The sequence below is a fragment of the Anser anser genome (genome assembly GCF_964211835.1).
Source record: "Anser anser genome assembly, chromosome: 3".
Classification (NCBI taxonomy): domain Eukaryota; kingdom Metazoa; phylum Chordata; class Aves; order Anseriformes; family Anatidae; genus Anser; species Anser anser.
Genome location: NC_139722.1, coordinates 113,095,100 through 113,107,318, shown reverse-complemented (window position 1 = coordinate 113,107,318; position 12,219 = coordinate 113,095,100). Strand labels below are relative to the sequence as shown.

The window sequence follows — 12,219 nt, the reverse complement described above, 5'->3', positions numbered from 1 at the left end:
TAGCTATTAGTACCTCTTTCTTATTTAAATTAATTCCTGAGTTTCTGTCTTCAGTTCAGCAAAAACCTGACTGCCCCAGCCAGGAGATGGAAAAAATATACATCATTTTTAACTGAGAAATGGTTACTGGCTTCTAGTTTTCACATGCAATATTAATTTTCACAAGGAATGAAAATTGGTCATCTATAATGTAAAATGTCTAAAACAGCAACCTTTTTTTCAGAGTGGCCTGTTCCAATTCCTTGGAAAGAATCCACACAATTACCAGGAATTGCTGCTTCATTTACTTAACAGGAGATACCACTCCTAAAGAACTGAGATACACAAAGAAAGTGGCAGAGGGCATTGTGTGTGTGCAGATCATGACTTCTACCTTCCAAAAGTGAGCTTGTTCTTTTTATTCACTAAGCTGCAGCATGAGCTACTTACATATACATCAGTAACATGATGATTAGATCAAACAGGAGCATATGACAGACTGACCTCACAAACAACAGCTTGATTTTCTTCATCTTGATGTTCTATTATATCAGCAAGAAAATATTCGCTATAGGTTTCTTTCAGAGTCTCATTCTGGCGCATCCAGATTGGCATGAGATCATTGTAATCTTCCAACCTATGAAAAAGAGATTATGTAATGTCCTAAAACTCTGCTGTTAAAAGGTCCCAATACCTCTGTTCCCCTCTGTTAGCATACTGACAGATATTAAAAATCACTGATCCAAAGCCCCTACCAGTGAAGAAATAATTTCACATAGGACATCTCCTAACACACACTAAGTTGGTAGCCTCAGCACCAGAGGAGAGACGAAAGCACTTTTAAAAGCCAACGCAACCCACCTTAGATCTGGATTTCGCCATGGAGATGGTTATCTTTCCCTCAAAGCAAAAAATATGAGGGTAGCCCTGTTCAAAATTCTCTCGCCTAAGGCATCTCAGGCCAGGTGGATCTGGGCTTTTGGCCTCATTTAAAATAATTACACTCAGTGAGCCCAATCTCAGTTGGTTAGAGTTGGCAGAGATCTCAAAAAGAGCTACACCAGTGCAATTTAGGAAATCAGTTGTGTTTTTTAAGAAAAATTAAAAAAAAGAAAAAGAAAAAGAAAAAAAATACAAAATAGTGCCTTCTTGTATGGGAGAAACAGTGCTGAGTATTGGCTAGATTACTGTTATTACACACAGCAGTGTGGGAGTCAACTGGCAGAAATTGAACCATTATGCCTTTGTAAGGTCGAGTTAATGCTCCACCATTGAAAAAGATACAAAGGCCAAAGTGCAATTACTGTATGCCTCTGCCTCATGAAAAGCCTTCTGCATAGGTGGGAGTGCAGCTCTGCCTCTGCTGCTCCAGTCTGGTCTCCGTGCTGCTGGCATGAAGTGGCCAGAGCTGACTCCTAAGCTGTCCAAGTTTCAGTGTTAGAATCATATAGGCCCCAGACTGCATGGATTTTTAAATAGATAACAGAGTCCTTCCCATCAATCAACCTAAAAAAAAAAAAAAGTTAATTCTTTAGCAGGATCAATGCAAGTCTCACCAAAACCTCACTGCTTTTACCAACGTGTAGAAATTGCCATGAAGGAATTCAACAGAGGTATGTGCTGCACCCGTGGCATGTAGGCCTGGGCCAAGCAGCTCCAACACAGAACACCTTCCCGTGACAGGGTGAAATCGCTGCTTTATTTCTGTAAACAATGCCAGAACGTAAGCGGTCTGAGCAACAACTCTGTGACTCTAAAGTGGCTCAGAAAAGTCGGACTGCGGTGGGCGGTGAGGAGGGGCCGCTTTCACGGCACGCTTAAGAAATCCCTTCCTCCTAGCGTGCTTTCGACCGCCTCAGCTAGCGCAGCCGTGTGTGAGAAGGAAGATGACCCCCTGCGGGAGGCAGCGCTCGGCACACCACGCGGAACGGGACGCCAGCCCGGCACGTCCCCGACGGACAGCCCGCAGCCGCCCCCGACGGCCCACAGCGCCGCAGGGCTCGCCCGCCCCCTGGCGGCCTCCCGGAGGGCTGCAGGGCCGGGCCCTTCTCCCTTCCCTTCCCTGCCCTGCCCTGCCCTGCCCTGCCCTGCCTTTCTCCACTTCCCCACTCCGTCTTCAGGCCGGGGTATCCTTTGCCCAACCCTCCTGCAGTGTCAGTAGAAAAATACAGTAAAATAGTTTTTTCCTCTAAAAACGATACACGCTGTAGAAACATGTTTCTGAAGTTCGTTATCAGGAATGCTTATTAACAATTCCCTCAGCTTTAGGAAAACTTGCGTTTTGCTTCAGGCTGCAGCCACTCAAGTTTGTACACACTTGTACCCAAGTACCTGTACCCATAGCTTAGAAATCTTAGCTCTCTACAGGCAGCAAGTGCAGAAAAACCAAATAAAGCTACTCTAATTTTCACTCTTTGCATGTTTCTGGATTTCACAGAAGCCTTAAATTTAACACAGCTGGGCCAGAGATTCTAATTTATCAATCACGGTCTGATCACCTAAGTACTGATGGACTCTGACATGAGACTGAAGGACAATTCAAGCGCTACTCTGATGGCTTTTGCCACTCCTACACACCAGAAGGATGTGACCTTCTGAGTAAGACCACCTTTCTGCCAGGGACCGGCGACCCCCTTTATTTTGACGTTATTTCTTATTCTCAGGCCATCTGTCTGAGAGCTCTCCGCTTGCCCTCGTTGGTCCCATTGCCCAGAACAGCCCCGAGATAAGGCCCTACACACCCCTCCATCCCCGGTCCAGTTGCGCTGACCTCTTTTTGTTCAGGTCAGCCAAGCAGGTTGTTCAGGCGAGATGGACAGTACGGGAGCTGTTCCAGCCTCCAGTGGGTATCTGTTACACATGCCTTATTAACAGCCTTTTGAGCGGGGTGAATAAATGCTTAACTTGTGACCTTTAGGATGTCCTGAGTCACTGTACTATTCCATCTGCCAGGAGTTTTAGATAATTTAATTTTTCTTCTGGAGGGCAGTCACCAGATTCTTTCATTGAGTTTTAAGTTAAGAAAGCCAGCTTGAGAAACTAAGAGAGAATATTGTGACTATTCCCTCAAAACTGAAGACAGCTGCTGGGGTGACAAACTTCCAAGCCACGCTTTTTCATTCTTTTTCGCTGTTAAGACACTATAAATCACTTGTCTGTAGAATCATTTCAAATGCTGCAAGAGAAATAAAGCTCCAAAAACAATCAAACCTTGTAAAAATATATTATAAATTCACATTCTTTGTATTTCAAACTAAAATGGTAGTCTTCCCATTCTTCCCAGGCACCAGTATCTCAAGGGCAAAACAGCAGAAAGGTTTTCTATTATCAGAACTTCACTACTTTCACATAGTAATTATAGCAAATTCATTAACGTGTTATAAAACCTCAAAGAAACCAAACTGATTTACGGTTAGAGGATTGAGGCTGAAGTCTTAATTGAAATCTGTTGTTTCACTGGGATAGATAACAACACAGACCCCATCTCCAAACTGAATGCTTTGCCAATGCAATGCCTTGCCATGCAGGCTGCTCCAAGTCCCTCACGGCATTCTGCTCTGCAAAGCACAACACCACAAGGCCACCTCTCAAGACACAGGTGGCAATTCTGCAGACTCGTGTTATGCAGAGACTGCCATACATACACTGAGCTCATGACACTCAGCAGGCTCTGCATAAGCCCAGTCATCTCCCAGCAAACTAGAAACTGTAGGAACAGAACTATTTTTAGTTTCTGCAACCCCCCAACCAGTACCTTAGACTTTTTTTAAACAAACAAGCAAAGCAAAACAAAAAATATATCATTTAAAAAATATATAAAAACACTACAAGATTCCTAGACAGAGAACAAGCACAATAAAGGAATTCCACAGAGCTGCACATTTGTGATGTCTTACATACATGGTACAAAAACAAGGAAGAGGATCTAAAGATGATGTACCAGCTAGAAACTAGAACATAAAGGCTTAGTGGACTGGGTTCAGGCATACTACAGATTTATTTCACATTATAAAGGTCAGATAGAGAACAACTTCAAAATTAATGGTTAAGCAAAGTATCAGTTTACAGCTTCCCCTCGCCATAAGTAAGGGTAGAGGGAAAAGAGATTACCCTAATCTCCTATCATTGACCCAGAACATGTTGCTAGGCAGGTGGCTGTGGGCAACTTCCATAGATAAATCTCTAAAGGGCTCCTTTGAATGTTACTATGGATGCCAGTGAAGTATAAAAGTGAATACAGAGGAAAAGGAAAGGCAAAGCATCTCCTGGAAACATAATTCTTACTCAGAGAATCTGTATTACCTATATATCTTTAAGTATGAATACCATATCAACAGAGACTGTGTAATTCAAAAGAAATAAGCAGTTTCTTGGTTAGTTTTCTAGTTTTCTATGTTTTTTTTATTATTATTTTTTTTATAAAAGAAAATCATGTATATTATTCATAAAAACTACAGAAGTCCCAGGCAAGATGGTATCTCTTATGTGTTATATTGCTACAGCCTGCTTGACACTTCCAGTCATGTCAAAAATATTCCCTATTGCCAATATCTGATGGCTATCAAAATAAAGAATGTGATTCAAATTAAATGAAAAACTATAACAGTCAGAATCAAAGGGTACAGAAAAACTTTAAATCCTCAGGAATTAATTTACCTACTGATAACTTTTTAGTATTAAGGGTTTGTTCATATATTGATAGAAGGTAGACTACTCAAAGGAAATACTTATTAAAAGCCTTTAAAAAGACCTCACTTTTTTAAAAGTGTAGATCAAGTTGGTATGCAAATGATTTTGTAACATAATGAAATATCCAGACCAACAGTAGAATGGTTTTAAGTGGCCAACATCAGGTCTCAGCCCTTTGTCTCACAATGCTCCAAAGCCAAGCCATAGGATATTGTAAGCATTGAATAAAACTGTAGGATAAATAGCACAGTCTGCAGATTTGTTTCAGGCCTATTTGACAAAATCAAGTATGTATAAAACATCTCTCTATGAGAGAGAGGTTTCCGTCAGCACCCAGTGCAAGACGTTAGCATGAACTATTTCATGAACTGATTGGTATGGATTTACCTGGCAGACAGAGGTTCCTAATGTGGCATTACCTTCCATTAGCACTGGTCATACATCAATATTGTATGATGAAGCCTCCCAGAGACGTGCTTGTCCCTAAACTTCAATTTCTATTACAAGGACTGGAAAAATCTCTTAAATCATAATACTGCTACATAAGGACAACGCAGCACTTCCATTTAGAACAAAGAAAAACAACACCAGAAAGAATCAGAATCAAAATTATTACCTCATGAAACATTACCCTACATGTGCTCTTTGCAGCATGGAGAGGAAAATAAGTGAACCAAAATGTGATATATACTAGTTATATTTTGACCACAGTACAGAGAAGCATCTACACAGCACTGATAGCATATATGATACAGCAACCTATACAGAAAAACATAAAGCCTGTCAGGGGCAGAAACTGCATTTCTCGCTTAGTGTACTCAGTGCTGACACGTGCAGAAAACTGCAATTTGGCATAAACAGCAGAATTCAAATGACAGAAAAAAACACAGTTGTAATGGTCTATGCATAGGTAGACATCAGTAGGCTTTTGGATAGAGAAACCTGCATCTCTGCCTGGTGTACACTACCAATAGATTGGCAGAGAGACTCAATATTAATTTTTTTCTTTCTAAACTTTTTTACTGACATTTATGATGAGTCCCAAAATAACTGCAAAGCTGTGTGAAAGGCACATTGTGTAAGCATATCATAAAAGAAAAAAAAGAAAAAGTCTTTGCTTCAAACTGCACACACTGAAATACATGACACTATGTAATAAATTAAAAAAAAAAAAGTGTTACCCTATTATTTTCTTAAGATCTCTTGGCAATGTTGAGGAGGCCTGATGGCCTGCTCCCCTGATGCACAATGACAGGGAATATATGAAGTGCTTATGCAAAAAACTGTACAAGAGCAGAAGGAGAATTACTTTCCATGTCTGACAGACTAGTGGAATTAGGGAGTCTCTACTCTTTTATTTAATTGCTGTAGATGATAAACCCTCCTCTTCAGTTTTTGCTCACCTGGTCGAAGTATGATACAATTAAAAAATGCAAAAAATTAATTGGAATATGCTCCTGAAAACTATATGCACTCACTAAAATACACAACAAGACAATAAAGCCAACATTCACAGAATAAACATTGCTGACCAAAAAATGTATTATTTCTATTATTTCTAGATAGAAAATCAGATTTACAAAAAATACAATTGATCTTGCTATGAAGTAGAATAAAAACAGCATAATCATAAAACAACTACTTAATTAGGTTATCAAGAAAAATCATGGCCACTGAATTAAGATACTGATGCTGTAAATCAAAATGTGAATTCTTTAAATTGCCCCAGACAGACCTTCTCATAAATGTAGAAGCAAGAAAACTGCATTACCTTGCTTTGCGAACATGCAGCTGCGGGTGATACCGATGTCTGGGGCTCACAAGCAAAGTAAAGTTTATATCCACTGCTGAACCTGAAGCAGTTATCATCTTTTCAAAGACACTTTCCAAGCCTGGCTCTGTGAACAATAAAAATCTGTTAGGAGCTGCAGAGAAACATCATTATTTGAACTTTAAAATTATCAGCAAAACTGTTTGAGGAAAAAGGATTTTTGAATTTAAACCCCAGATGGCATAATGCTCTCTTAAATTAAGCAATGAAACAGTAGCAACAGCAGCATATGCATGTTAAAAGATTGTTACCGGATTAATTTAAGGATTATTCTGACCATTCTTCTAGTTCCTCTACATAACCAATGTCTATTTCTTCAGTATCTTGTAGCAGCAGTAGGTGAGAGTTCCCTCAGCCTGCAGCATCCCAAATCTGAATAAGCTTCAAAGCAATCAGAAATTGCCAGAATCAAATCCCTATAGAAATGCTAGTCTTAAAAACAACACTGTAAAGCACTGGAGAAACTCTTTGTCAGGACTTGGTACACTGAAGAAAAGCTGAGATTTGTAGTTAGGGTAGTTTTCACAAAAGCCATTATATAGGTACTGGTTTCTGTACTTTATACATTACTAAGGAATTGTTTAACGTGACCTGGCACTAAGATACCGAGAAACTGGTATATCAGAAAAAACTCCAGTTCACTTTAAGGAAAGCTACAGGCAAACATATCAGTCATTAAGTAGCTGTTTAGCTTAACAGTCTGAATTCAGGACTGAAATTCAAAGTCAGATGGTAAGATGTGCATCCTCCCATCTTTTGCTCTAAAAGAAACAATTCTAGCTTCCTTCCACGTCTCCAGCACTCCTTCTGTGCCTTACCAGAAAGAGTCCTCTTCTCCTCTTGTACTCACTTGGCCAAGTGAGAGAAAGTACCTGATGTGACTGTTTTTGATGCATAGGTATGATGCCTGGCTGACTGGTGTGTTAGTCACTGCCTGTCAGACGACAAGCACTCATTTCAATCTCTTGACCCCATTCAGCTGGAAGGTTTCACAAAACTTGTGGGAATTTATTTCTGAGACACCTGTGCCTCTGTTTGAAGCCCTATCCATTTCTGGCAAATGTTAAGACCGCAGGAAATGGATAGACTGCTGAATGGAACATGCAGCTTTTTACAAGGGATGTCCATTAGAGGATACTTTAAGACTGTGGTTTCTCTATGTTTAGAAAATGGTAACTGTTCTCAATATATTTAAAAAACAAAACAAAACAAACAAACAAAAAAACACAACACACTTCACCAACACAGTATAATAGTGATAACTAGTTCTTGTTATTTTAAGAATAAAAAAGTTTTAAATTCTTACCTAAATTCTCATCAGCTGGTATGAAGAGAAGTATAAACTGCAGTTCTGGTATTGCAATAAAAACCCTCCTGGACAAATAACATAACTGTATTCAGTCTTTCATCACTACACCAAATCAGAAACAGCAGCTACTCTTTTAATGCATGACTTTTTTTCTCCAGCGTCTCCAATCTTACTTCATGAGCCCATATGGCTCAAAAATTAAAGCATTTTATTTATCATAAATAATATGATATGGAATTAATCAGGGCATCTTTTACTGTTTCTTCTATCCTATTTCTCTCTCAATTTCCTAATACTTAGATTTCAAACATCCTGCTTTTTATATCAGTTCCACAGTAGTGAAAAAATTAAAGATGCCAGATCTCTGCTGGCACATCTCTGACCTGGCATCTGTGTGATCTGGCTTGACATGACAAAGTAACTAAATTTCACAGAAGCAGCACCAAATGCAATTCACTCTGTTTATATAAATAGGTTCTGAGCGATACCAAATAACCCGAGCAATCACTGAGTATTGAGCTAACATGATATATTGTGCTGTTTGTACTGCATAGCTTGTGACTTTACTGTATAATCTGTAGTTAGTAAACTACCAAAAGATGAACTGGGAACAACCATACTCCAGAAATATCTACAGCTTTTTAAGCTTCATGCTCAGTCATGGAAATTTAGAGTGGAAATTTAAGAAAAGAAAAAAATTCATTCTGCCTTGCAACTGCAATACTGATAGCAAACAGTGGGAGGAGAGTGCACGTGCTTCACTACAGAAAGCTGCATACTAACTCACCTAATAATTTCTTGGGAACATCCAGCTGCATATTCCTCTTTTGCCACAAAAAGATGCATGAACAGCGTGTTCAAAGGCTAGAACATGAAGAATGAGAATCTAAACACCACGAATATTGTATTTATTGTCTACCCAAATGCACAAATCCAATGCACGAATCCAATATCTGTGATCCACACTCAAAGTGAGTAACTTTGCATGTGAGTAACTCATTGCCTTCAAGGCGTGTGTGGATAAAGCTATATGAATAAAGGACATTTTTTATATTATGATTTGTGCCGATGTAATGTTTTTAAATTTGATTCATATTCCAGCTTACTGTTAGAATACAATTTATAAACATCACTTTTTTATTTGTAACACTGTTCTGTTCCTTATTTGTGTTAACTAATAACATTTAAATTTAACCACAACAACTAACAACTAAATCTTAACAACATTTAACATTTGATTAATAAAGACTATTTCTTTCCAGGTTTTCAGGGGAAAAAAAAAAGAAGCTTGCAAATTCCTCATGCTCCCAAAATTGTTCTTCCCTTAAAAGATGTAGGAAAAAATACAAGATCTTATGATTGCATTGTTAGACACATTTAAACATCCAGAAAAAGGGCTGACTAAAAGACGTCTTTCCTATTTACCTCCAGTTAATCTGGAAAACACCTTACAGCAAAGGAATCTCACCTAGAATCTCAACTGGAACACGTACAATTGCTTTGCCAGTACAGAAGCATGAAATATCTACTGAATCTTCTGTATAGATTTTAGGAAATAATCTCCATTCTAAGCAAAGCAAGAGTTCTTCTGCTCCTCATTAATGTTCTGAAGCATCTTTTACTCCTGCTTCTGAGCAGTAATTCCTAACATGCTAAAGCTGTTTGTCTGTTTGTCTCCTTTTCTCTTTGTATGCCCCTGACATTGAAGTCAGCTGCAGCTTTACTGCAAGATACTGTCAAGCAGACTGCCTGAGGAAGAGCTTGCAGAACTGACAGCACAGCATAACCCAACAGCAGCAGCTGCACACTGAATGAAGTGGTTGTGTCTGCAATATGCCAGTACACAAAGTACTGCTCAAGTGACAAAGAAAACAGATTACAAGAAAATTGCATGTTGGTCTTTTTTCCCCTATACTCCCTTTGGCTGTAATAATTCTGTTTCTCTTAATGGCACATACAGCAGTTTTTAATACAATCAGTGTATTTGTCAGTTTTTCTGCAAGCCATTGCTTAATAACACCCAGAACAGCACCAAAAAACTGATGAACAAACTGTTGGGATGCAATTTCAGTATCACCAACACCTTATTCTGGCAAATGCTGCCTAGCTTTTAAGTGTTTATGGTCAACGTTTTTGGTCTTTTCTCAACAATAACAGGATGATCCAGTGCCTAGATGGATTGAATGAGGGACAGCATTTGAATAAACTTCTAAGCACTTATTTCTAGTCCATAATTTCTAAGGGTAATTTACAAACTCGACTGAGGAGCCGTTATGAAAGCTGGCACCACACAGAATGGAGTGCAGCCATATCCACACCAGCACTGAACAAACTCACTCCAGAATCAAGATACTCATGCCAGCACGGTCCTCTACTCAGTGTAATTCAGCATCTTCCAAAGAGGGGTATGCTCCTCATCCCTTGCTCTTCTCTGAAGCCATTAAATTTGGATTCTGTTGTGTAAAAGAGCAAAACTTTATTCCAAAAGGTGAGAAATTAGGATTTCAGTTCCCCTACAATAAGAAGTATGTTACAGCAAAGTCTCCACCTCCTGGGTAAATGCTCTGTTAGATAGCACCAGAGCGGGACAGGTATTTGAACAAAAAATGTTGGTGGCAGCTATAGCTCACGCTGCTCTCAGTGCCAGCGCAGTGCATTAGACATGTTCTGCACATGTCTAGCAAAGAACCTGCATTCCCTAATGGCCTCTGTCAGGATGACAGTTACCTTATGTTACAGTAGTGGCAAAAGCACAAGCACCCATGAACTTCTGAGCACCTGAGGGTTTAGAAAGATAATCAGCTTCTTTGGCCTGAACACCTCAGATCTACGTAAAAGAGATTTGAGAGGCCTATGTGTATTTTTGTACCTGAGCCTTAAGTGGAAAAAAAAAAAACAAATAAAATTATACAATTTACTTACAGTGCATTTGTTGTTAAGGTAGTTTTTATGTAAGAATGATTCCCAATCAGACTGATCAGTGATATTCCAATTTGGATAGTCCAGAAAGGCAGCATGGGCTATAACCTCATTCTTCTCATTGCAGAGTATCAGAGAAAGATTAGATTTTTCTCTGTGAAAACAATTTAATTCAGAACTTGAAGAAACTATACAAAAGAAAAGCATAGGGAAGTTTAACACTTAATAATCAGATTGTATTCTAAAAATTTTGAGAACAGATACAAAAGCTGTTATAAGGGTATAAAAACATGAAGACAGGTATTTCCCTTTAATCTGTCCTAGAGGCAGGTCTGTGCCAGTCATATCTAAATAAAAGCTCCAAAACCAGTGTTACTTACAAAAGGTGCATGACATCAATCTTTCCAAAAACATCTTCTGTAAAATGGCTGAAGAGGCTGATAATATCAGAAACATCACGTAACTCTGTCCTTCTGGCACTAACCACTTCTGTATGTCCTCTTGAAGATGTTATTGTAGTCATCTTGTAAACTGTAACAAAAAGAAAGAAAACGTTGCTGGTTCTAGCAGATCCTTCCTGCCGCAATCCATTGTTCAATGCAGTTACTTGAAATGGATTGTTATAACAGCTATGAAGAAGTGCAGTCAGCTGGATGGACTTCTGTTCCTATTTCCTGTGTAACTCTCTCTGTATACAGGGCTACTGCCTGCACACACACACGTACAGTGTGCTCACAGTGCACATGTAGAAATAACACAGACAATAACGCCTACTGTATGCCTTCTACATGCTACGCAGGAAATGTTCTTAAGGGGATACAAATTGCTTTTGCATTTATTCACTTACAGGCATTTGCACGCTGCCTATCCGAGCAGTGCCTACCGTTGGTCCCCTCAAACTCTTACCAGCCTTGAGCCTGCAGGGCTGGGGATGAGAACGGCCTAGCGCTAACCGCAGCACCATGAGAGCTCGGTGCACTTTGGCCAAAGCAGAGCTCACGTCGGTGGCACCGAAATGCCAGGGGATCCTGACAGACAGGCAGCTCGGCAGCTTCCCCGCGTCGCTCCCAGCAGCGCGCTGACAAGGCGCAATCTGCCTTTTTGGTGCCGTTTCGGTGATTCGCAGCGCCGGCGGACCCGGTCCCTGACAGCCGGCGGGTCCCGCGTTGCCACCGGGCCACCAGGGACATCGCCGCCGGTCCCTCAGGCCCCAGCACCGGCACTGCCGCGAGCGGCTCCGTTTCCAGTCAGGACCGCAGCTGTCGCCCGCCCTGAGTGGCGGTGAGGGCGGTGAGGGGCGGTGAGGGGCCGTGACAGGCCGTGAGGGGCGCTGAGGGGCGCAGCAGCGCCATCTCCGCGCCGCCAGGGAGCGCTGCCCGCGGGCACGTGCCGCCCGCCCGGCGGGAACCGCATCGCCCTGAGGGGCCGTGAGGGGCCTGAACGGTCCTGAAGGGGCCGTGAGGGGCGCGAGGGGCGCGGGGCCCCCGGCTGT

At 40.8% G+C, this 12,219-nt stretch overlaps 1 protein-coding gene across 9 annotated transcripts in view; it reads right to left on the bottom strand.

Annotated features, from left to right (window-relative positions):
* CFAP61 (cilia and flagella associated protein 61) overlaps nucleotides 1–12,219 on the bottom strand; it is a 111,733-nt gene that overhangs the window by 99,399 nt on the left and 115 nt on the right. For 2 of the 9 annotated variants that reach the window (XM_083832277.1, XM_083832280.1), the window contains exons 1-7: nucleotides 11,634–12,218; nucleotides 11,108–11,258; nucleotides 10,731–10,881; nucleotides 8,596–8,672; nucleotides 7,806–7,873; nucleotides 6,440–6,566; nucleotides 484–616 (exon numbers count right to left, since the gene is read on the bottom strand). In XM_083832277.1, the coding sequence (XP_083688403.1) occupies nucleotides 484–616; nucleotides 6,440–6,566; nucleotides 7,806–7,873; nucleotides 8,596–8,672; nucleotides 10,731–10,881; nucleotides 11,108–11,258; nucleotides 11,634–11,691 (765 nt within the window). In that variant the 5' untranslated portion in view covers nucleotides 11,692–12,218. Of the gene's footprint in view, nucleotides 1–483; nucleotides 617–840; nucleotides 4,053–6,439; nucleotides 6,567–7,805; nucleotides 7,874–8,595; nucleotides 8,673–10,145; nucleotides 10,213–10,730; nucleotides 10,882–11,107; nucleotides 11,259–11,574; nucleotide 12,219 lie in introns of those variants that run through there. The other 7 variants (XM_083832282.1, XM_083832281.1, XM_083832279.1 and 4 more) reach the window with 6 other exon arrangements.